Source organism: Uloborus diversus, unplaced genomic scaffold, assembly GCF_026930045.1.
Source record: "Uloborus diversus isolate 005 unplaced genomic scaffold, Udiv.v.3.1 scaffold_12, whole genome shotgun sequence".
In the NCBI taxonomy this organism is placed as follows: domain Eukaryota; kingdom Metazoa; phylum Arthropoda; class Arachnida; order Araneae; family Uloboridae; genus Uloborus; species Uloborus diversus.
The window spans coordinates 11,240,809-11,267,255 of NW_026557876.1; the positions used below are offsets into that span (position 1 = coordinate 11,240,809).

Genomic DNA, 26,447 nt, shown 5'->3' on the forward strand with positions numbered 1-26,447 from the left:
TTCGAGTATTGGGGTACGGGAGGGCGGCATTAAACTCTGGGAGATGGGCAACCCTCAAGTATCAAAATTTATTTACCATTCTACATTATGTTAAATTATACTAGAAATGTTATATGTATAGTATTTAAAATAATTGTAAAAAAGAAATTCAGGCAGGGGTTCAGCATTTAACTTTTTGAACCAAGACATTGTTAAAAAGCATAAAATTTCGTTTAAAACTTATAAACTCCATGATATTTACAAAAATAAAAAATATTTTAATTGTTTACCTCTTAACAAAGCGTACTAAACATCGAAAATTTGAAAAATCAGATTCCCATAGCGGATGCAAAGAGATCGCAATCCTCAAAGTGAAAGCATCAAAAGTATAAAAACGGCTTGTAAAATAAATATTTCTGATAAAAGTATTTTAGAATTGCACTTTAGAGTCCTATGATAAACATTTCATTAATGTCTGTACAGAGTGTAATCAAAATAAATAAATAAATAAAAAATAAACCATCGATTCAGCATTTAATTTTTTGACTCATAAAAGAAAATGGAATTCCTCTTTAAAAACTTAAATAAGCGTACAAAAAATAAATACAAAACACACGTACATAAATACAAAAATAAAAAGACTTTTCATTTATTTGCATCCTAATAAAGCGAAGATAGCTTGAAAAAAGAATACAGTATGATTCTCATATCGAATGTGAAAAGATTGTGCTTTTCAAAATGTAGGCATCTAAAGAAAAAATAAATAAATAAAAGAGTTTATTTAAAATTAATTATCCTTTTTAGCATCGAAAAATCAACCCCATATAACTTTCTCCCAAAATAACGGTATAAGGGTTAACCCCTTGAGGATCAGCTTTTGGAAAACGAAGCGCAGCTACGGGACCGAACGTTCTGAAATGGAACGCCGCCATCGGCCCGAGCATTTACAGCAGTTAAGCCTAACTGATCAAAAATATTCATATAAAATCAGCATCTCAAAATAATGGCTTGAAATTTTAATTTTGCTTAAACAATGTACTACTGATTACTAATTATTAATATAAAGACTATTACATTATTAGAAGCAAGTGAAATAAGTAGAGTACTAAAACTTTAACCATGTGCACAAAATTAAATGATATGTGCACAAAAACAAAGTTAGAGTTTGACATCGTGAGTGTGGAATCAAAGAAAAAGAAATGTAGCAAAAAAATATGTTCCTTATATAATTTTGCTTAAAACAACTTAGGTCAACAAATTTAAACTAGTTATATTTCCCACGCGACAAGTCTCAAAACTGCTTCATAATTCACTCGAAAACATTCCCTTTCACTCACTTCGCTAACCATTTTTATTGCAGTTTTCCATTCTCCAAATAAAAAAAGAATAAATACAGAAGAACAATATCAGAAAGGATTCAAAAATAATCATAAACTTCAGGCCTCTTGAAATCATTCCTGTACTCTCATTGAACGGGGAATCCCAAAAGTCTGGAACACATACGCAAAAATATTTTAACCTTCCTTCCCTCCCCCATAATTTATTCAGCTAGATGTATATCTCTTTCAATTACTCATAAAAACTAGTATGTTGTGGCCATCACGAAACTTTCTTCTATATTTTTCTTTTCTTTTTCTGATCCCTCCCCATGCTTGATGAGGAAGCAATATTCCCAACAAACTTGAACAATGTCTGAATTATTGCAAAAGCAAAGCAAAGAGCGAAAATTGAAAGTTATTTTAAAAGCCTTTCTTGAATTAATTAAAAACATTTATTTGTTAACAAACACAGGATGGCAACAATTAAAAATTTTAAATCATTGAGATAATTTTTCCGATCATTTCCATACAATTAAAATCACGAGAAATACGCAGACGACACTCTATTACGATTTATCTTTCTTATTGTTGCAATTATAAAGCTATTTTTATTCACAAAAAAAAAAAAAAAAAAAATCAACACCTCTTGGAGCGATTGGCGTCAAAATTGTACCAAAGCCGGTTTACATATGGATTCACATATATTCCAAATTTCAACCAGAACGTAGCATTACTTTTTGAGATAGGGCACTCACAATGGAAAAAAAGAACGGGTGATTGCGCTACACCCTTTTTAGCTGTTGACACCAAAATAAAATCAGCTCCTATACCCACTAAGGGCTACTTGCCGATAAATTTTTCTTTCATTCCGTTCATTATTTCTTGAGATACAGCAGTCACAATTGACGACAAAAAACGTTCTATAGCTCAACCCCCGTTAGAGTTATTGACACTAAAATTGAATCAGCGACTGTTCCTGTTACTGGCAACATTTGGACCAAATTTTGTTTGATTCCGCCAGTTACTTCCTGAGGAATAGCAATCACGCGTAACTCAAAAAACGTCCCATTGCTCCACCCCCCTTGGATGAATTCGCGCCAAAAACCAATGGGCACAAGTTCACATAGGGGCACATATGTGTACCAAATTTCGTTCGATTTCATGCGGTAGTTTTTGCTGTAGAGCGGCCACAAAAAACTGGTCACACACAGACGTGACACACACACACACATACACACACACACACAGACAGACAGACATTTTCCAAAAATAGTCGAAATGGACTCAGCACACCTCAAAACGTTCGAATCCGTCAAAATTCGAAAATTTGCACGAATCCAATACTTTCTTCTATATATTAGATATAGAAGAAAGTAAAAAGAGAAGCAAAGATATAAACAAGAGCAATTGAGACCTCATAAATCATATGCGCAGAGTAGTGATTCACTGTTGTTTACATAAAAAAAAAAACCTATCCCATTGAGAGGCCCAAATAAGAAATTAAAGCGTGTACATGAAGGTCAAATACCATGTGACTCGAATATGATCAAAGTTATAGCCATTTGGCGCCATCTATTATCGTTTAAATATTCAATTCAATCGTTCAATTTCGAGAAAACATATATGTGACGCTGGGACGTAAGCGTCGATCGAAGCGCGTAGCGGAGAAGTGACGCTGGGCTGATAGGAGAGGAATCGTTGCGTAGCCTCCGCGTGACGCCGGGTGCGAACGGGTTAAACATCGCACCAGCCAGATGCTAAGTGACGATAAGTTTAAAGTTGGTAACCCTATCTAAAGCGATCACATTTCACCCCCCCCCCCCCCATCCCTACTATCCTTTGCAGTCCTAAGTTCATTTCGCTGTATATTATTGTTTATTAAATCATGAGCCGGGAGAAAAATGCTTACGACTAACTTTTTCAGAGAAGTTTGCAACAACAACGCTGCATAAAACAAACAAGCAAAAGTATAAACCAAACTGACTTTCAGCTGTTAATTTCTTTCATAGAAACCAACAACAAGCATTTATTAGGTCTTAGTAGTTATTTATCGCTTGCAGGAGCATCACAAGAGCACCTTTTTTTTTTCTTTTGCAAAACTAGTAGATTTTGTATAGGTTGATACCTCTAATATAACTTTAAAAAAGGTTCCAAACATGCTGCGTTATTTTGATTTGAGATTTGCTCTTCCAATAAACAATTTGTGAAAGATCCGTTTTTGTTTATCAGAATTTTGTGAAGGGTCGGTTTTGGTTGATCAGATTTTTGTGAAGGGTCCGTTAACGGACCCAAATTTCCTCTGGCCAGACCCCTGGTTACGGACCTACTTCAAAGCAGTGGCCCGAAGTTATAGCTCGTTTATCTTTTAGGCAAATCCGGCCCTATATGTAATTCACTCTTACCAGCAGATTTTTGTAATTTTCACGAAAATTTGTCAGTTTTTACAGTTAAAGGATTTTTACAATTTTACCAACCTAGACGTGTGAGAATCCAGAAGGTTCTTCAAATTCTTTCGTCTGTAACAACACAAATTATCTAGTTTTTGAAATCACGCAAATTGAAAATAAACATTCTGAAAAGAAAGAAAACAAATCATAACGAGTAAGATCGTTCTGTTAGTGCAAATGGGGGGAGTGGGGTTCCCTTTGTTTTAGATTCTAATTTAAAAATAATCGTCAATTATAATAAGTGTTGCAGCTCGTTTAGCCTATATTTTCATTTATATGGTTTTCATTTATGAAATAAAATGAACTGAATTTAACTGAATATACAGGTCCAAATAGTTTTCAGTCCAAAATAGTGAATTTAGGCATATTTTCAGCACCCCAGTGACAGCTGTTCTATTTGTATTTAATGTTCTTTTTTTTTCTTATCTCCATCAGAAAAGGACCATTCGCCTGTCTCTTCATTTTCATTATTCTATTTATTTAAAAAAGAAAAAAATAATGATTTTTTTGTTTTGAGATTTTGGAAGATATGTTGTTACTATTTAAAGTCCTTCCAAAACTGGGGGGTTATTGCTCCCTCTGCCCCCCCCCTTTTTAAATCCACCTATGCTCTTCTAAACTAGTCAAAAAAGAAAACAATAATGATTTTTTAAAAAAAATTTGGAAGATGTGTTGTTACTATATAAAGTCCTCCCAAAACTAAGGGGGGGGGGCATTGCCCCCCTCTGCCCCCTCGTAAATCCGCCCATGTTCGTTCATTTAAAAAACTGGCAGGTGATCTCTCTGCACGACATACTTGCATACAGTTGAAATGTTTCATCGGATCAGTAATATTCTTTGAAAGAAAAATAGCTAAATTTATCTACAGGTAAGAAAATATGGCTATGAAAAATGAATAAAAGAAAGCTTTATTCAGGTTTTGATGCATAAAGCAATTACAGTTCATTTTGCCAGACACTTCTCAGTTGCTGAACGGTAAGATTTGTTTTCCATTCCAAAAATCAGATTCCATTTCAGCATGTCAAAAAATTAAAATATTAAATATTTCCACAGCTACAGCACTGCATATATGATTACAGTGTTATCAATAGACCATGCAACGAAAAAAGTAACAACAAATGTATCAGCAGCTCAGCCGGCACAGGTTTGGGTTTAGGACAGGACAGGTGGTTTTTACCGTCCAAAACTGTCCGAAAGTGTTTTAAACTGGCCAAAAGTATACTAAAGGTAAAGAGGAGTAATCTAATCAATCAGTATTTGATGCAATATTCGTAATGCATAAATATAAATACCTTGTAATCAAAAGAGTATTTGATCATATTTTTCTTTGAAATGTTCAATAGAAACATTTTGCTTAAAAAAATTGCCAATAACTCGATTGCATAAAAACTTTCTTTTGTAACAGTTGGTATAGTAATGAAAGGAAATTCCAAACACTACCTAGACAACTAACTCATTTCAATTCCACACATAACTCAAAGGAATGTTGCAATATTTAGGAGCTAAGAAAGAAAAAAGCTTAATTTTTTGGATGGTTTCTGCATGTAAGTTTTACATGATGTTTTAAAGAAAATTCTTTTTTGAATCATTGTAGATTAAAAAACAATAAATTGTTTCAATAGATGCATTAAAATTTTAAGAATTATTTTTTTAGTTCATATTTTCAATATAATACATTCTGTAACTACATATTAAAAAACAATGATAGCCAGTGGTGGCTTGTGCCTTGAAAAAGTGAAGGGGCCAGATCATGGGTGTACTCGCACCCCCCCCCCCCCCAGTTTTTGAAAAGAAAAAAATTTTAAATATTTTTTTAGCATTTAAACTTTTTAAAAATATATTTGTGTTAAATGACTAACATTAAATTTATTTTAAGCACAAGACATGCTACAAAACACTTAAACTACTAAGTAAATCATGAAAGATATTAATAGTATCACGTTTATGTCTTTGATTGCCAGAAGGGTGGTGCCATCCCCCCCCCCCCCCGACTTTCAAAAATAAAATTTAATTAATCAGATCCCTTATGCATATGAATCTGCCGGCGTTCATGGGCCAGATTCAAAAGTTTTATGCAAACAAAGAAAAACAAATATCAAACTCTTTTTATTTTCTTCAAATCATTGATAAAGTGTCACATATTCTTTAGAACTGCATGAGCAGAATTTTAAACAAGTAATAATCTATGTGCAAGAATGGGAAGACATTTTTTGAAAAAAAAAATCTTGCAACGATATAAATGCAGGGTTGGCAAAAACCCGGGTTTTTAAAAAAAAGCCCATGGACCCAAGGTTTTTCGGGTTTTTTTAAATAAAACCCAAAAAACCCAACTGAAGCTGGGTTTTTTAAAAAGAAATGTGGGTTTTTTTGTCTTTTTTTAGGGAAAATGTGGGGTACTTGTAGCATATTGTAGCGTAAGTATATGGACAAAGTGCAAAAATTGTCCTGGGGTAAAAAAGCTGGAAAATTCAGCGTTTTCTGAAGAAAAGTATAAAAGACGACAAAACCCAAGAATGGTGAAGTTTCAGATTTTTTAGTTTTCATGATTACCAACAGTTAAGGCAAAGTTACTTCTCGAGTGAGAAAATCTATTGTTCGTTTTTAATTGCTACAACTACTGTAGAACATCAAGTAGTTTTTACTCCCTTTTTACTGAATTCCAGCTTAATCAAGATATTTCTTTCAATTTTATGTTGCCAGTTTTTCTATTTCTGTGTACAAACTAAAAAATATTAAACTTTTTCGTAAGATAATGAAAATACTGTACATCCTGTTCTGTTTTCTGCCCGACCGCTTGAAAAACCTGTTAATTTCTAAAAAATATACCTTGTGTTTATTCGAGATTTGCGACATGTTTGTTTGCAGGAAATAATTCACATGAAAGCCTTTTAGCTAGAGTAGTTTCCTCTGTACAATCTGCAAGTATTGGGAAAATCAGACGTGACAGGACTTAGTGACAGGATTTAGTCAAAATAATTTGAGTCCATTTATTTATCAGTTAAAGAAAAAAGTTAAATATATTTATTTAAAATCTTTGAAACATTTTTTTAATGCTGTTAAGAGTTAAGAAATACTATTTCAAAAAATTCATTTTTTATGTCCAATGTTTGTGGTGAAGAAGACATGAAAAAGAAGTTTAAATTGTGAAAGTATTTAAATTAATTCTTTTTAAACTTCTCAGAAAATTAAAAAAACCTAAAAGTGGGCTAAATAATGGGTTTTTTTAAATGGGTTTTTTCAAAAAAACCCATTGGGTCCGACCCAATTGGGTCCAATCTGGCCAACCCTGTATAAATGCATACACGTACATACAACACAACACACAACAGTGGCGCAACTAAAAAATAATTTTTAGGGGGAGGGGGACACAGTAAGGAAAAAAATCTCATCAATTTGATGAATTTGATTTGATCATCAAATTTCTCAATTTTGAAACAAGTGTGTAGTTTGTAGTCTTAAAAACGCAATTTCAGACTCATTTGGTGATGTTTGGGGGAAGAACGGTACAGGGGACTCCGCGGAAATTTGTAGAAGTTGAAAGCTTAAATCGTGGTGCCAGGCCATATTTATTGAGGATAGAATAAAGATGGAGCTCCGGGACTCTCCTCGATCGTTTTTTTTTTTTGAAAAATTAATAGAAAACAATCCCTCCGCCCCCGTCCACATTTTTGAAATTGCAGTTCCGAAAACGCAACTGTAGACAAACTTTGAAGATTTTTATGGAAAGGGGATCTGGAGATCTCCCCTGGATTTTTTCCCCAAAGTTAAAACTCCTAAAATGGGCCTGAAGGGAAAAAAAATCTTCGTATAATCCGCGGATAATACGATGCAAAAAAATGAAATTTTGATTTAACATACAATTTTAACAACTAAACTAAAAACGTGAGGAAGTAATAACTTTTAATGTACATTCCAAACTAATGTAAAAAATGTCTAAAAAATAATGATTTCTTCTCTGAATTGTCATTTTGGTACGCTAATTACTTGAAGACAAAACGTCAAGAAAAGAGCAAACGGTCAAATCTTGTGCAAATGAAGGCTTCTTCCTTTACTGCATCCTGTTTATTTTACATACTTTGAATCGCGAAAGAAAGACATTCAAGCTATGTAAAAAAAGCAACATACACACAGGGTAACGGTCTCGGTGAATCCTGATGTAATTATTGAGGTTGTGTTGAGATGGGAAAACTAATACAGATAATCCGGGGCAGATAATAATCTGCATCTCATTAATTTTACTTTTTTAACAGATAATCCATGGATTATGCGCAGGAAAATACAATACAATCCTTTTTTTTTAATTTCAAGCACGTAAGCAGAAAAAAAAAAGGAAAACAAATTTTAAAAAATTTGAAACTTTTGTCTGAAAAAAGTGAGGGGGCCCGGGCCCCCTCTGGCTCCTCCTGCGAGCCGCCACTGATGGTAGCTTGACAATTTTTAGAAACAAATTATTGGCATTTTCCTAAAGCAGTTAGGTGGTAATTCAGTTTTAGATCCTGAAATGGGCACCATAGCCACACACACACACACAAGAGAAGAAAATCTTCACAAAGCTGTGCAAAACTTTAAAATATATATGTATCCCCCCCCCCCCTTCAGTTCCGAAATGTCACTTATTGCATTTTAGTCATTTATTGCATTATATGTTGAGCATTTTCATTTTCACATGCATAAAAATGTCGAAAAATTTGGTTACTATTTTATCAGGGGAAAAAAAACGTGCATACAAATTGAAATTTTTAATGAAGAATTCACGTCCCTTGTAACTAGATTAGAATCATCTATAAGTAGCAATAGGTAGGTACTTAATAATATAAGTGTCAATAAGTTACGTATATATTTATACTTGAATGTTCACCCCCCCCCCCCCCCATTGAACAACTCTGTCAGCCGGAGTACCAGATTACAAAAAAAAAAGTCTCACCAAAAAATATTCCACAGTATAGATGAGAACAGAAAATCAGTGCAACTCTTTTTTAATGGGGAACAACATTAGACAGTAATAATCAGTAAAAAAAAGAAGCACAATCAATACAAATGATAGGGATGTTATAGAAAACAAAAGGTTTGCCAGAAAAGTGATAAAAGCTGTTTTTAGAAATAATTTAGGCGACAGAAAGCGTGAGGAGAATTTTAGCAGGTGCATGGGACAGGAAGTCCAATGTCCAAATATTTTGCTCGTAGCCCAAACAAATTTCATAAAACATTACTGATGGATGCATTGGAAAACTGAAAATGAACCCTGCAAAGATTAAAGAAAAATGACAAATAAAGCCGAAAGTGAAAAAGTTCGAATGAATACATTGTACTGCACGGAGAAAATGGAAATTTGAGGTTCATTCAGAGTTAAAAATTTGAACACGAATGCAATTACTACAGATGTACCGAGTACTCGGTAACTACTCGGTACTTGGCCGATACCGAGTAGTTGTAAAATATTGAATATTGTTCAAAGCAGATTTTACAATTTAAAAAAAAGTGCAACCACACAATGTACTGTAATCATTTACAATTCAAATTTAAAAGTGAAATTCAAATTTTGAGATTAATGAAGGTTGTTATGCTTTTTTACATTATTAAATGGTTTTTTGAAGCATAAAAATACCTTTTCTTAAAAAATAAAACGACGTCAAAAGCACAAATGTGCAGGAACACTGCAGACACGTGTTTTGGCATTACAAGGAATGCTTTTTCAATGCACAAAATGTGAGCTTGTGGATTTAAAGACATTCGACAAAAGTCGGATTTTTTTACATTCATTAGCTCACATTTTATGCACTGAAAAGGATGTTCCTTGTGATGCAGAAAAGCAATCTAGCAATTACCAAAAAAAAAAGAGGGGAGATTTCATCACAAGTGCATCAACACAATGTTCCAAACTACTCACCGCCCAAAAGAACAGTTGTTCTTTTTTTTAAGTGAACGAACGGCTCGGTTCATCTTAAGGATTCGTTCTTTTTGACCCGTTCGTTCATGAACGACCCATCCCTGGCACCTGCTATTGCCCAAGAAGTAACAGGCGGAATCAAATAAAATTTGGTTCATATGTTGCGCCAGTGGCGTAGCTAGACCCGACTTTCGGGGGGGGGGGTTACTTCTTTTATATATATATATATATATATATATATATATATATATATATATATATATATATATATATATGTGTGTGAGTGTGTGTGTGTGTGTGTGTGTGTAATCGCTTGGAATTTTTTCCTTTCTCTTCTCTCTTTTTCTCTTTTTTTTTGAGACTAACTTTTCGGGGGGGGGGGGGGTTTGTCCCCAAAACCCCCCCTTAGCTACGCCCCTGTGTTGCGCCTAACAAGTACAGGTGCTGATTCAATTTTGGTCTCGATAGCTCAAACGGAGGCTGAGCGATAGAATGTTTTTTGTTGTCACTTGTGACTGCTATATCTCAAAAATAATGTAGGGGCGGGTCAATCAAACGTTCTTTCTTTATCATTGAGAGTGCCATATCACCAGAAGTAATGCTACGTTCTGTATGAAATTTGAAATGAATGTGAACATATATCTAAACAGGCGTTGGTTAAATTTGGCGCCAATCGCCTCAGGGGGGTGGCTGTTTTTTTTTTTTTTTTTTTTTTGAGAATAAAAACAGCTTTATTAATGCAGCAATAAGAACGATTAATCATAACAGACAGTCATCAGCGTACATTCGCGTGATTTTCATTGTTGGAAAATGACGGGAAAATCTCCGTGATTTTGAAAATTTTAACTGTTGCAATAATCTTGTATTTAAAAAAATAAAATATATTAATAATTAATAAAAACAAGGCTTTTAAAACAACTTTCAATTTTCACTCTTTGCTTTGCTTTTCAGGGTTCGTACTCTATTTGGAACATGAAAAAATTCCATGACTTTTCCAAGAATTTTTCATGAATTCATAAAAATTTTCATGACCTTGTTACATGAAGAGACTTACTCTTTGACTTGTCAAAATTTGGAAATGGGCATTGGCAAAACTTTTATGTGAATGCCACTACCCCATGGAAGCACTCATCCCCCCAGTCATTGAGAAAATATCAAAAACTAAACCATTCACATTTGTCAAACAGTCGGAATGATAATGATTGGGACAAAGGTTTAATGCGTCATTACTAAGTTTCGATAAATTTGCTTCCAAAGTTGCCGTTTAGTACCAACAGTGTGTTTAACCATAACTTGCCAGCATTTTGATTACTTAAAGTAAAGCGACATTTTTTTGTAAATTCATGTTTCTAAATCAGATATTTATTTTTTAAAAAAAATAAGTGATGAATAAATCTTCTGAGTCAAATGTACTTGTTTGTTTATTTGCACATTTTCAAATGCTCACAAATTAATGAGTTCGGAAATTCCAGAACACATTCCCGAGATTGAACGTAGCAGAGGGACGCATGAATTAGTCTTGAGGGCTGTAGGCTGGGTACTATTCCTTTTTTAGAGTATTGAAATCCCCCTATTCCTGTGTTTTACCGCCTGAATTAAGATCTAAATTTTCTAAAACTTTCAACAAATTAAGACAAACTCGGATGAGTTCAGCAATGAAGATTTTATAAGTGATAGAAATAAACTCGCAAGGAATTGATTGTTTCATTTTTTCAGCGGGCGGGACAAAATCAAGACCGTGGAAGATCGCTTCTATAGAACATAAATTATATGAAGTGTTGAAAGTAATGGTAAATTCAAAATGAGCGATGCCCAAGCAGTAAAATCACATTGCAAAGAAAATACGTGCGGCTGATACCGAAGTGGATGCAATCGGATTTCAAAATTCAGATTTATTTTTGGGATCGTTCAATTTCCCAGTTTTAACAGCTTTATGTGCAAAACCATTAAATTAATCAACATTTCTAAGCAGGATTGGCTTTCTGCCGGCAGAAACTGGTTTTTGCCCTGCCAGTGGCAAAAACTGGTTATAACCGGTAAAACCCGGCAGATACTGACAAAAAATAAAAAGCATCTTTGATAATTCAATTAATTACTTAAATGATATTCGTTTAAGTAAACTAAAAAATGTAATTCAATTTTATCATCTAAAAAAATAAAACCTGTTGCTATTGCCCTTGATTTAGTTCAGAAAAAGGGCAGTTTAATTACAGATGAATAAGACATTTGAATTGATATAACAAAGGACGAGAATCTTAAGGGCGCTTAGGAAAAAGAAGTGACATACAGATTTAAACAGGGAGTTACTGATTGTCATTTGTTGTGAGCTTATATGCTTCATTTCAAATGTTTGGGATTGAAATTATCATGTTCTTGTGAAGAAAATGCCAGAATTTTACTTGCCAGTACTAACCTAGATTTTGTACCTAATATCACAGCTTTGCAAAAGAAAACGACCCCATTTCCCAAATTTTTCCAGTCAAGTTTTTAAAACTACCCCAGTTACTACATGGTGAACCAGTTTAAAAAAAGTATATAGTTGATGGAAGTTTCCTGAATCTTGCTTGCTCCTTGATGGCTTTGCAGTCTAGTTCTTCTGTTTCCAGAGTATTCTAAAATTTCTCCTTTATGCACATTAAATTAAGAAACCATTTATATTTTTTATCCACCTTTTCTTGGGGACAATTGCAGAGTGCAAACAATGTAACATTTGATTTTGAATGATGTTGTAATTAAATTGTGCTTTGGTTAACATTTCATTATTTTCCTATGCTAAGTTTCTATTGTGTATCATTGATTACTTTTTTGTTATTTTCTCAGTTTTAGCCAGTTTCTGCCACAAATGTGGAAGAAAGGGGTTTTTGCCATGCCAGTTTTAACCGGTTTCTACCAGTGGTTCTAACCACCTCGGCAGAAACTTGCCAACCCTGTTTCTAAGGCTTTTTTAGCTAACTGTTACTTTTTTTAAGCACAGGACATTTTCCCATGACTTTAAATAATTTTCCATGACTTTTCCAGGTCTGACATTTGCTTATTTTTTTTTCCATGGGCCGCACAAACCGTGGTTCTATTCAGTTGTTACAATTCAGGGGGCGTCGATGGACCGAGAGTACTTGTTATCATTGCTCTAAGCTTATTTTATGAATGCATGCTTTTCAGTCGCCATTTCGTGAATGGTCGGCCCCATGTTTGTGACACTCGACGTGCCTTTTGATTCGTGACAGCGAACGAAACACTGGGTCACGAGGATCTGGCACCACCCATTTACAACGTTTGAATTTATTTCGCAGAAACATTTCGGTCGAAGATTTTACGGCGCAGATCCTCGAAGCATAGCGCTTCGAGCAACGAATCGAATACAAACACAAATTTGGGACGTGAAGTGGGAAAGGAATGGGCATTCGAAGTGTTTGCATTCAAACCCAAAACTGTGAGGAACGATGTCGTTAAAGAAAGTACGACAAACTGAAATTCAGTGTTGAGTGCGAGTCATTTCGACGCACACAACAAACTTCGGCAGTGAAAACAAAAGTGCACTTAGAAATTCATCACCTTATTCGTTCTGCTCCGAGGAAGTCCGTTTGCAAAGCTTTAAGTACACAACGCTGTCGCAAAACATTCGGTTGCCTGGAATTTAGTTTCATTTTGGGAGAGTAATAACAAAACACACACAGTCTCACTTACCGAGTTCATTTCGACTTCAGTTTTTCTTTTTTGACTTTCGTGAAAATACTCTATTTCTTTCTTTTTACTTTTAAGGATATCCTGAAAATAAAAACAAATGAAACATTATAAATTTAAACATATTTTTCGATTAACGACTTAAGACTGAAAAACAAGGGATTTAAATCATTTATTAACATGAACACCAAAAAATCCCCCTCCCCCAGCCCTGCCTTAATTATTTGTTCTCACTAGTGATGCGACTAGTGCTTTGGCCGAATACAGAATACGCCAAACATTTGGCCACGATACTTTCCAAATGGCTTCCTCCTTTTTGTCTAAAAATTCATTTCATTAACAGTTCAATGTACATAATTAAAGGTTTGAAAAATGATTTTCAGCACATTTTTTAAAAAGTATAACATTCTTTTAAACATTAAAATTATTCGGCCAAAAAACTACTGAAATCCAGAATATGCAATCAAACTCTAATTTTACATCCCCCAAGCCTGTATTTTCTTTGGGGAAAAATTTTTTTCTTGGGGAAAACCCGGGGAAAAAAAATTTTAATTATCTTAAAGCTGTGGCAATTGATAGAGACTATCCGCCAACTTTGATTGATTCCATTTATAAAAAACTTTCAAAAAAATCCCAAACTAATGTTCTTAACCGAACCTTCATCAGAAAGAATTTGGTTGTTTTGCCATTCTTTCCATCTGTAAGCTATCAGGTTGCTAAGATTCTAAAACGTTTCCAATTCCAGGTGGTGTTCTCTCCTATTAATAAACTTTCATTCTCTTCTCTTAAAGATCCTATTCACCCTCTTAATTGTTGTGGAATTTATAGAATTAATTGTAGTTGTAAACTTGCCTATATTGGACAGACTCGGCGTGCTTTAAAAATTCGCTTGAAAGAGCATCAAAATTATGTGAAAAAACAACAATTAAATAAGTCTAGTATTGCTCAACACTGTTGGGATTCGAATCACTCTTTTGATTTTAACTCTTATCAGATTATCCAAAAATGCCCCAATTCATCAGATCTTGACTTTGGGAATCCTTTCATATTTTGAGGAACAGTTCTAACTTAGTTAACGATCTTAGTGCAGTTCCATATTTTTCTAACATTTGGCTCACATATCTTTAATACTGTCCTTTCCCCATTCCCCCCCCCCTTTTTTTTCATTTTTATCGATCTTCCTTTGTTTATTTTTACCTTTTTGTCTTGATTGACACTCCCCCCCCCCCCCCCAATTTTCTTCTATTTATTTTTATTTTTCCTTTTTTCGAATATTTTTTGTTTCTGTTTATTTTATTTCATGGTTTTCCATTCAGCTTTTCCTTTCTTGCGGTTCACGGTTACTGACAATTTCTTTTCTTTTTGTTTAAGCTTCGGCTTAGTCTTTGTCCAATTGAATTCTTTCTTTCTGGGTTCGTACCTAAGAGAAAGTTCTTGGCCTTTGCTTGCATTCCTATTGGTTCCTGATCGGTTTATAACTTTGTCATTGGTGTTTGGCTAATCCGCTGTTTTTATCTTTTAAGCTGCATGCTTATCTGTTCTTGGCTTTTGTCGGATGTCTTTTCATCCATAAGTTCATTATTTTTTGCATTGAAAAAGGCGTTCCCTGTAACGCCGAAACACGTGTCTGCTGTAATTTACAAATTTGTGCTTCTTCTAACGTTGTTTTGTCTTACTTTACAATCTACTTAACCTGAATGATTTTTACTGAAGTTAAAAGACAAAAAATGATAATCAACAGACAAAAGAGATAACTTGAAACTGATTTTACAGTGTTACTGGTAATAAGATTTGAAATGAACTTGACGGAATTTAAGAACTCCAGAACGGAACAACGACCTATCTACACACCTCTCAGCCCCAGATTCCATATGAGTTTCATAGCAACCTTTAGTGAACATGATTTTCTCCCCTAACCTTCATTTTACATGAGACAAACAGTCTAAAGTGGAAAAAAAAATCTACGAATGTCTCGAGAAAAATTTCGATATATAGAAACAATTGTTCTATGTAATGAACGTGGAAACGTGCTGGAATTTCGATATATAGAAAATTTCGATATGTGGAAGTTCGATATGTGGAGGTCCGACTGTATTTACTTTAAATTATTGTTATTATTGATATTTTATTCGAAGAGTTCTGTGCTACGCCAATGACACGCAGACAAACTAAATAAACAAAGAAAATAAAATACAAACAGAATAAACTGAAGTAGAATAAAATAAAATACAAACAAAATGAACTGAAATAAAATAAAATAAATTTAAATTGAAAATAAATCAATTTAAATAAAAAATAAATCAATAAATCAATTTAAATATATAAATTAAACAATTTAAAAAAATCCCCCCCACCAAAAATTTAGATGGTACAACGTGCGCCAAAATCCCCCCCCCCCCCCGTAGGCACCCCTGCGTGTCTGCAGCAACCTGCAATTTGTGGTTTTTTGACGTTGTTATTTCTTACCTTACTTTTCAGCACCAAGGTATTTATTTATCTCACAAAGTGAAGCCTCCGCAGAAACCTCGGCTAAAAAGCGTTACGCACTTCAAAGAGCAACGTAAGGCAGCAAAGGGATGCGAGTGGACTGTTTAAAGTTCAGGTCCTCGGTGGGCTTCCATCAAAAGAAATTTCCAAATTATACTGTACGGCAGCGCCTACAGGGCTATTAGTACTATCTCTTGCCTAAAGACAGAAGAGAGGATCCCCCACCATTTGTTATTTCATCATTTAAACCCCTTTGCTTCCGCCTGCCTCGAGTCGTCTTTTAATGGACGAGAACAAAATGTCATATCCAGGGGTAGAAATGACCGACTTGTCACACATAGGACATTTTCCACAAAAAATATAGGACACATTATATGAATAATTTTGCTATGAAAAAAGAAAACTATTGCTTATGGGCACTGAACAGTTGCAAAAATGGCAAAAAGCGGTAAAATCATCTTTTCCTTTAGTACACCGTGCACCAAAATTTGTAGAATTAATGTCCTCCTGGTTCAACAACTCCACACGAAATGTTGTTAAGCGATGCGATTTCGCCATTATAATTCCACTTATTACAACAAACTACGTTTTAACATCATAAGGAACTAACCATTCCACGATCCCAAAATTCCACAAAAAGAAAAAATTGCAAAAAGAAAATTACAACATTCCGATCAGAAAATGCACTGAACGCAATACTATACCAACGAAAACCATGATGGAAAACAAAACAAACGGCTGTTGCCCCCCCCCCCCCACAATGCAAAATTTTGAAACCAACTTCAGCATTAGTTCTCGAAACTCCACCCACTATAGAGTGACGTCACATTGCTGTAGCCAATGAGAGAAGATGCCTGTTGCAGAATTTAGTCAGTTGAGTTTTTAAATTTGAAATTCGTTTGGGCACGTACTTTCAGCGAAAAATCCGATGTCAGAAAGTTTATTTACCATTCTTTTTAAAAGATATATATGGTATAAAACGAGAATATAGGAAATATAGGACATTTTTGAAAAATATAGGAAATATAGGACAATTTTGATGCTTTTTTTTGAAAATATAGGAATTATAGGATATATAGGACTACTTCGACCCCTGCATATCCTATCTCGATTGACCAGAAAGTGTGTTTTAGAACCTGGAGCTCTCTAATTGTGTACCAAATGTACTGATGACTTATTTTCAAAAATCTGGAGACTTTTTGTGATGAAAAAAAAAAAGACCTATCTGCTAAAAATACTCTGAATATTTTTTTCTTTTCAGCATCATCATTGGTGTTTGTACAGAACTAAAAATTTACAGCATGATCTTCACAAACTGTAAACCTTACATATTGTTGAAAACTATGTAGGAAATCATACTATTTTAATGATATTTTTTTTCGATTCTAAGTTGTCATATTTAAAAAGAAAATGAAAAGATTGGTAACTCCCCATTCCCACACCCCATTTTTGTCATACTATTCAATTTTTATACTACTAATTTTGTGCTGAGAGAAAAAAAAAAAACCTTTGTTCCATGTATAATTTATGCTTGTGTTTTATCTACTTATGATTCCCTTTGTTTTCGTATTAAAAATTAGCTTCAAAAAATAAAATAAGTCTTGGCCTTCCAAATATGTACAAAGTAAATTTTTTTCGGACTTGTACGAAAATTTTGTATAAATTAATTGTGTGAGTCAATGAATGGTCAAGATTTGCAGTAGACATTTTTTGTAGCCAATTATTAAAGAAAACCCTTAAAAATGTCAGTGTACTAAAACAGCCATCAAGCGTGATAAACGTTTCAATGCATGAAAATAAATGTATTTTTTGCACTCTAGGTATTCTGACAGCGCCGAATATTTGTTGCATCGCAAATTATTACATCTGGTTCTGCAGAGGTTAGAAGAATGTATTTGGCTTTTAGTTTTTGTACTCATTTAATAAGAAAATCAATAACCGCTTCACGCGTTTAATGTTGTTTGAGTGATTCGTAGTCTATACAGTCGAGCTATTTATATTTTTTTCCGATCCAAAGCGCAAAAAAAAAAAAAACTAATGATACAACCTTAAAGTCACACATTTACCAGCAATAAAAATAAGAAAGTTAATAATGAAAAGAGCGTCACTTGTTTTGATTCTCCCAAGTGAACGGGGCGGAAAAAATAGAAGTTAACTTTTGTGAACAGTAGAAACAATTCTAACTTCATGGGATACGAACGAATCAGAAAAAAAAGTTTCCACTTTTTTGAAAAAAGTATTGTTTGAAACACTTACTTTGGAGCTCTGAATTCGTTCTTTCTTTCGAGAGACAATAGACAAGACACTTCCAAACAGAAAAAATGGATGCCCGCACAAGCAAACTACACTATATTACATTAGGCGGGGCAGTCAAAGAGAAGAGAGAGGATATTTGCACAGAGGGCTTTTCCTCTTCAATAATTACGACACATGGTAGTCGGCAAAGATAGGGTATTAAGTGACGTCATACTGGTGGACAAACTCTAAGCGCTGCTGACAACGAAACATACTGGTTTACTCGGCTGTCAAAGCATCTCTTTCGCTTCTATGTTTTTCAATCGCAATGCTGCGTGCAGGGGCGCAGCGAGGGGGGGTTAGGGGTGAACCCCCCCCCCAGAGGGTTATGATTTTTTTTTCTTACTAAGGTCCTTATAAAGGTTCAACCATCAAAAAAAAAAAAATGAATGCACAAAATTAATACACTTAAATAAGATATATTCTTGTGTACACTGCAGAGCTTAAAACCAGATCAAAACAGGAGGTGTACAAAAGATTAGAAAACGACAGGTGATGTGAAGGGCAGTTGGAAAGGAATGTGCACTGCAGTTTCGCTTCCAGGAATTTGCACCTCACGGGAAAGATAGAATAGGTGTCACTACTTGACGAGTCTGAAGAAAAGGGTAGGAAGCGTCTTCCACATTACTCACACAGGATTAGCTTCTCACAACCAATACCCCCGGAAATCCCTGGAGCAGGACTATTTACATTGTCAGTATTATAGGGTCCTGTCCCCTGGAGTGTCGTCTCAGCTATACACCAATAAGAGAGGACAAAGGAACAGGAGGGAGGTAAGCACAAAATTTGAAACGGTTCATTGAAAGTTTTTGTCTTTGAGGCTCAAAGCGTTCAGATTAACCTGCAACCGTTTGCAAGACCTTTTACTTCCCAGTTAGTTTCCGCAATCAAAAATATAGCTTTGAACAGCAGATAAAGTTTTTTTTTAATTGGTTGCTCTGAGAAGCCTCAGCAAGAAAACTGTCATTGTGGTTCGTCGCTGCTGTAGAGTTTTATGAGTTCTTGCGCAATTTCGCTATTTTGATGGATATTAGACGATTCTTCGGCCAGCCTGCTCCTACATCTTGTACAAGCTCAACTTCAACTACTTCAGGTAAGTTTTACTTTTTAAAACTGTTATGCAATAAAGAAAAGAAAATAATAAAGTGATAGGCATAAGCGAAAAGTTTTTTTTTTTTTTTTAAATATTATAACAATTTAGCTGTAACTTGATCATTGCTTTCCAAAAGCGCTTGTGTTTGTTGTTTAAAGTCTTTTTTCGCAATATAGCAATTTTGTTTCTCTGCTATGCTGTGAGGAGTGAAAAAAGAAAGTTTTTCTTCTTTTTAAAAATACAGTCAATGCCCAGTAGGACATTGCACTTTTTTTCCCTTTCTCTCGACCATGCACGGGAAAACTTAAGGGAAAAAAATGCTTACAAAAGTGAATGAAAAAGACGAAACAAATTTTTAAAAAATTGATATGTGTTGAGTATATGGTCTTTGTTTTACCATATTCTATGAAAAAATATTAACCTCCCTGTTCCTGTCACTCTGCAGTGTAATCATTTAAACTTTATCGAAACATCTATTTAACTAAAAACTGAATTTTGCATAAAACACTTTACGTGATACTATAAGCAGCATAAAGTGGTTAGCCTCAAGTTAACAAAATATTTCTTAATTCAAGTACATTTTATTAATAATAACTATATTTTTTTCATATCTATGTCTATGAACATTGCATTGCACACGATCCAGAGAAGCCTAATGCTTCTCTTAAAGAAATTAACTTTTAAACACAATAATGCCTAAATTATTTCAAAAGTTACTGTAATAAAGTAGGATAGAGATAAACTGACCTACCAAGACTGGTAGGTCAGTTTTCTGGAAAACACCATCCAAGCTCTTTATGAGAAATTTGAATCTCACCAGAGAATATTAACACCCTTCCAGTTTTTGATAAATGATGACATAAACGATGAAGTCACTTCTGATCTTATGAAACTAGCAGACTTTTATGAGCTTGATGCTTCAAGATTACACGGGGAAATTATTCTTCGGCAAGAGATCGTAAAAGAAAAAAAAAACCAAAAAATGCAATTGAAGCTTTGCAACACTGCAACGTTGATTTATTTCCTACAATAAGGTCCCTTCTCATCATTTTCGCCACGATTCCGGTCACTACATGTACCCCTGAAAGGTCGTTTTCCTCTTTAAAATTATTGAAAACGTACTTGAGAAACAAAACTTGCGAAGAGCGTTTGAATGGACTAGCAATGACTTACATCCATGATCGAATTCATATTAGTGAAGATGAAGTTCTGAACGAGCTAGCACAAAAGTCACGCAGATTACAGATTTCTTTGTAACCACCGAATGAAATTTGCAACTAGTTTCCTTTGTCCTCGTAAAGGTTCATTTTTAATCTCAATGACCAAAAAGTCCATTTAAAAAAAAATTCATATTTGTATTTTGCCTATTTTCCTTTGCACTTTTATTTTATTTTTTACATTTACATTTAACGCTTTTTTTATATTATACCATTTTATCTTTTCATATATTTATATCACTCTAATGAATTATTTCACTTGAATTTAATATTGCCTTGAATATCATAATTTGTTTACACTTCTCGTTTTAGAAGTAATTCTATTAGGGTTGTTGTTAATTTGTTTGCCTTCGACAGAAAGCAGTGGAACCAATTTGCTAATGAGCAGAGATAAAAATGTTGTTTACATACAAATAAACAGGAGTTGGATATTTATATAAAGTCGATTGCATTTAATTCTTATTGTCGCTTATGAAGCAAAAAATCGGCTATAAACTGATTTCCATAGTTAAAAAAAAATTATTTCTTAAACTGTGGTAGCATAATAGATTTGTTTTACACTACATAGTAATACAGAAATATGGGATGTATAAGAAAATTATATGGTTTAAATAGTTGAAATTAACATTTTCCGTACAGTTGTATTTCTGGATATTTCTTTCGAATAAGAAAACCCTCTCTGCGATACAGCCAGGAGGGTGGTAATTGTCACCCCTGTACTTTTGTTTTTAAGATATATTACCAATCCTGGTATATTGATGTATATACATTCAAGGATTGCTATGAATAACCCCCCCCCCCCCCAAGAGGAAATCCTGGCTGCGCTAGTGGCTGCGTGTGATCTAATTTTTGTTGAATTAGGCACTGCTCCACAAATTTCTTGGCATGGAAGAGCATTTATTTTAATACTAGATAAGTTGAAGTGACAAATACAATCAGTATTTTGTTAATTTTATGTACAGATTTTTTTTGAGCGTGAGAATAAGGTTTTGTTTACTTCACTCACCCAACCACAATGTTTTCATTACGCTGTAAATATTGTTGTCAAGTTTGCCTTCCATCAAATTTATTTGCATTCTCGATGAGTCCTAGTCACAACTTCGCTTGCCTGTAGTGTGGGTGTTCTTTCTGCTGTTTTTTTTTTTTTTTCATCCCTTCATCATTTTCCTTTGCCATAAATTTTGTCAATACTTTTCGTGTTACGTTAAACCATTATATGCAATGTTACGATTCTAAAATGTTGTTTACAATCACTGAACCACCTTGCTCCGCGTTGTGTTGCTATTAAATTTCGTGCTAAACAAATTTCGTTCTGCTTTTTTCTCTCAGTAAAACTCATCGCATTCACCTTGGATAAGTCAAAGTCACAGAGTAAACAGTATTTCACAAATTTTATGAACTCCCCCCCCCCTTCTTTCGTTTTTGAGAATTGTTTATTGGACATTCGTTGCCTTCTATACTATTTCTTTTGCTGTGCAGTGTAGATGTCATTTTCCGCTGCTATTGAGTTTTTCATAGTGTTTCTTAAGCAATAAATTTTCACCAGAGCTGCTGATCAGGACTGATTTTGGGGTAAAGGAGTCAGAGTCGAAAGCTCTAAAATTAGCGGATTCTTTCATTACCCCTCCAACTCTACAGACCAATGTTGTCAAAAACTTCTTCTTGGATTTAGGTTTAAATGTTCTTTATTAAAACTTTATTTGTATTAAAACTAATATTGTTCTTTATTAAATTTATGCTCTTTATAAAAATTTAGTGTTCTTGAACGTTTGTATAGTTATGACAATTCCCAAAGGAGGCAAAGGATATGTACTTAATGCATGTTCTATTGAAAAAGAACGTAATTCCGGGACGATCTTGCGCCCCTGTAGGGTTTCAAAAATGCGGCTTTTAATATAAAAATGTAAGCAATCGTTATAGCTTCGGTCCTGTTTAATGTTCAGGTATTTACCACTATCAGTGTAACTCCTCTAATAATTTTTGAACGTTACTTAGGTATGAGCACTGAGATTAGATGCATAAAACTCCTTAATTGAAATGTTTTATTTATTTATAAATTTAATAGTTTTTTATTGTGTTGATCAGGACAGTTTTCCTGTTTAATTACACCGATGTGAGTTTTTTTATGTGTTCCCTGCTTTTATTATTTTCATTACGATGGTGATTTTTTTTGTACCTGATTGCAAACATTACAGTTTGCTTAATAAGCTTTTTATGATTCTCTGCGGATGAGAAGCGCCGAAAAAAGATGGATCAGAAATGCAAGGAAATTTTTCACTAGCTGGATCAATTTATTCAGAGACAAAGGCCTTTACTTTCATCTATACGTAATTTTTTCCGAGTCGGTAGCGCTCCGGTATCGCAGCATCGTGTTTCCGAAGCAATATTCCGAGTGCAAACCGTGAGCTTACTACGAACGCACCAGAATTCCCGACGCGGTATTTTTGAGGCGTCTATGTTTGAGGTTACCCAGTTACGATACTGGAAATGTGGACCAATCACAGAGCGGCTTCAATCTTTACATATTGTTTACAAACGCCATTGTTGGACTTTGTTGATCTTTGCTTTCTCGTCTGTATTTTGTTAAAGAAAGTGTCGCAGCAACATAATAAAAGTTTAAAATTAGTTACATAGGAGCTATCAGCAAAAAATAAGTTTTTTTAAATATATCTTACAAATATACTTTGATAATCAATGCCAAAATCATGCAACTATTTGGTGTTAGCCGAACAGCTCGATAAAATGTCAGCGGTGAATTTCATACGATATTATAGTTTTAAATTTATAGTTCCTTTAATTTGCCTTAAATTGTTGTTTGATTAAATTTTTGTAATCAAATTTGTAACCTCTGTAACCAAAATTTCTGAAAACTTTGAAAATCCCAAAACGCTTGGGAATTTTCAAAACTCCCTTCCAAAAAAACCCGGTTTTTTCCCGGGAATAGACTGGGTTTTTTCCATCCTTTGCATCTCTAGCTGTACCATTCTCACCCGCAATGAGAGGGTGAGAATTACAAAGAGAAACTGCTCTGGAGGGCGTGTGGGTAAACTTACAAATACAAATGTGACGACCAGCAACAGGCTCTTGGTCCAGCTAGGCTGGTCCCAGTCAATTTATTAGTCACCAGTGAAGATCAATGGCCCTCTTAAAGCTATCCACCCCCTTGCAAATTACCACCTCTTCCGGTAAGCTGTCACAAGTGCCCACGACCCTACTAAATTAGTAGTTTTTCCTGATTTCCAAGTTAGCCCGAGATCTAAATAGCTTAAAACAATGACCCCTCGTCTTGCTTTCGGTGCAAAAAATTTAACCCATTAACATCATTCATTTTGATAAGTTTAAACAACTAAATCATGACCACTCTGATCCTCCTTTGCTCCAGGCTATACATATTAAGCCTATAAAATCTAGTATCATAATCCAAGTTTGAAAATCCCCTTACTAGTCTAGTTACCCCTCTTTGAACCCTTTCCAATACACAAATATCTTTCCTCAGATACACCAAATGGGGTCTTACTAAACTCCTATATAAAGGCAAAAGAACCTTCTTAGATTTGTTTGAAATAGATATATTGATAAACCAAGCACTCTGTTGGCTTTGTTACTTGCAATGCTGCACTGTTGACTAAATTTGAAGTCCTGATTCATTAAGAGACCCAGATCAATAACATTTTCTGCCTGCCTAATGATTGAACCCTGTAAACGATAACTCGTACGCTTATTTCCATGACCTAAGTGTAGCACTTGACATTTCCCTACATTAGATGCCATACTCCACTTAGTAATACAACAGGGGTAGAAGTGACCAACTTGTCACAAATAGGACATTTTCCACCAAAAATATAGGACACATTATATGAATAATTTTGGTATGAAAAAAGAAATAATATCTATCATATATTATTTAGTTATTCTTATCAATGATTTTGTTTTTAAAAAAAACCTCAAACAAAGTTATAACTTACATCTGAAATGACTTTCCTGTAGTTGAAAGAATATTTTTTGAAAAAACAGTGTACTTTATAGACTAAATAATTAAACAAAATTTGAACAAAGATAATTTTATTTTTTTCTTTCCCACTCATGACCCAAGTGCTAATTCCACTTTTATATCTAAACTGAACCCTTTACTACTTGTATTAAGAACAAACAGAGCTTGAGAAGGATCCTTCTGATGTTTTTCAGAGTTTTCTTTATGCTAGAATGTTTTAGCATGCAGCCTCAATTGCGAAAATCCACTATTGCTTATGGGCACTGAACAGTTGCAAAAATGGCAAAAAGCAATAAAATCATCTTTTCCTTTACTGCACCATGCACCAAAATTCGTACAATTAATGTCCTCCTAGTTCAACGACTCCACACGAAATTTTGTTAAGCGATGCGATTTCGCCATTATAATTCCACTCATTACAACAAACTACGTTTTAACATCATAAGGAACTAACATTCCACGATCCCAAAATTCCACAAAAAGAAAAGATTGCAAAAAAAAAAAAAAAAATTAGAACATTCCGACCAGAAAATGCACTGAACACAAAATATACCAACGAAAACCAGGATGGAAAACAAAACAAACAGCTAGTCAGTTGAGTCAGTTGAGTTTTTTAATTTGAAATTCGTTTGGGCACGTACTTTCAGCGAAAAATCCCATGTCAGAAAGTTTATTTACTGTTCCTTTTAAAAGATATATAGGGTAAAAAACGGAAATATAGGACATTTTTGAAAAATATAGGAAATATAGGACGATTTTGATGCTTTTTTTTGAAAATATAGGAAATATAGGATATATAGGACTACTTCGACCCCTGAATATAATCTAAATCCTCTTGAAGCTGTTTTACCTGTTCTTCATTTTCTACAATCCCCATAACTTTTACATCATCACAGGGTTCGTACGCTCCTTCAAAACTCCTCCAATACTCCTTCACCTAGGAAATTTTTTTGAAGGGTCCTTCAAACTCCTTCATTTTGGTTGTAACTCCTTCTTTTTGAGTTCAAGAATGCATAATCTTCCTCTATGACAGTAACTTATAATACTTTGATCGACAATTAACTTCGTCACAAGGGTGATTTTAATGTAGTGATTTCGTGCATTAATTTTTGTCATAAAAGTTGAACGTGAAAATATTATTAGATGACTAAAACATTTCATAAGTGAAGTAAAACATGCTTAAATGGTGCTTGGCTATTTTTTCAAGTTTTATGATTATTGTTTTTTCCTCCACCACACTCTTGCAGCAAAAGTCAGGTTGGCTAATAATTACTTAAATATTTAAAAATACATAAGTAGATGTACTATATGAATTTAGTGTGTTAAAACAATTGTTAGGTAAATTGCAGTTATGATATTGTAAAAAGGGTCATCCACAAGTGATATCATGCCTTGAGGAGGAGACAGCTCATGAAATTGTCACGAGAAGAGAGAGGGTGACAAAAAGTGACATCACACAGTTATTGTAACAATATGTTTATAAAAAATATGACATGTGACAAGAGGAGGAGTTAAGTGAAGTGTGACACTTTGTGAAAATATGGGAAGGGGGTCATATATGTTGAAAAAAAATGAGATATCATTTAATGACAGCCCATTAGTACTCCTTCAAAATCTCATTTTATTTCTGAAATTGAGTACGAACTCTGCATCAGCAAAACAATTCATGCTTCCAGGAATATTCTCATTGATGTCATTCATAAAAATAATAAACAAAAGAGGCCCTAAAACTAAACCCTGAGGAACCCCGCTTAAAACATCACTCCATTTAGAATGAGTTCCCCTCACAACTATTCTTTGTTTCTTTCCAGGCAGCCTATTTCTAACCCAAAGTAAAGTTTTTCCTCCTATTCCTATATCAGCTTAATTTGTTGAGAAGAGCAACATGCGGTACCTTATCAAAAGCTTTTTGAAAACCAATATAAACAACATCCACACACTTTTTGTTATCTAAAGCCAATGGAACCTTTGTAACCTTCAAATTATTTCAGGGTCGAAATCGAAAGCCCAGGTCCTAAACTGTAATAACATAACTTCCTATTTTTCGATTG

At 34.2% G+C, this 26,447-nt stretch overlaps 1 protein-coding gene across 1 annotated transcript in view; it reads right to left on the reverse strand.

The window, feature by feature from the left end:
• LOC129232371 (CARD- and ANK-domain containing inflammasome adapter protein-like) overlaps positions 1–18,132 on the reverse strand; it is a 38,645-nt gene extending 20,513 nt beyond the window's left edge. The window contains exons 1-2 of the mRNA XM_054866522.1: positions 18,057–18,132; positions 13,317–13,397 (exon numbers count right to left, since the gene is read on the reverse strand). Coding sequence (XP_054722497.1) covers positions 13,317–13,325 — 9 coding nt within the window. The 5' untranslated portion in view covers positions 13,326–13,397; positions 18,057–18,132. The remainder of the gene's footprint in view (positions 1–13,316; positions 13,398–18,056) is intronic.
• Between the last annotated feature and the right edge of the window lie 8,315 nt (positions 18,133–26,447).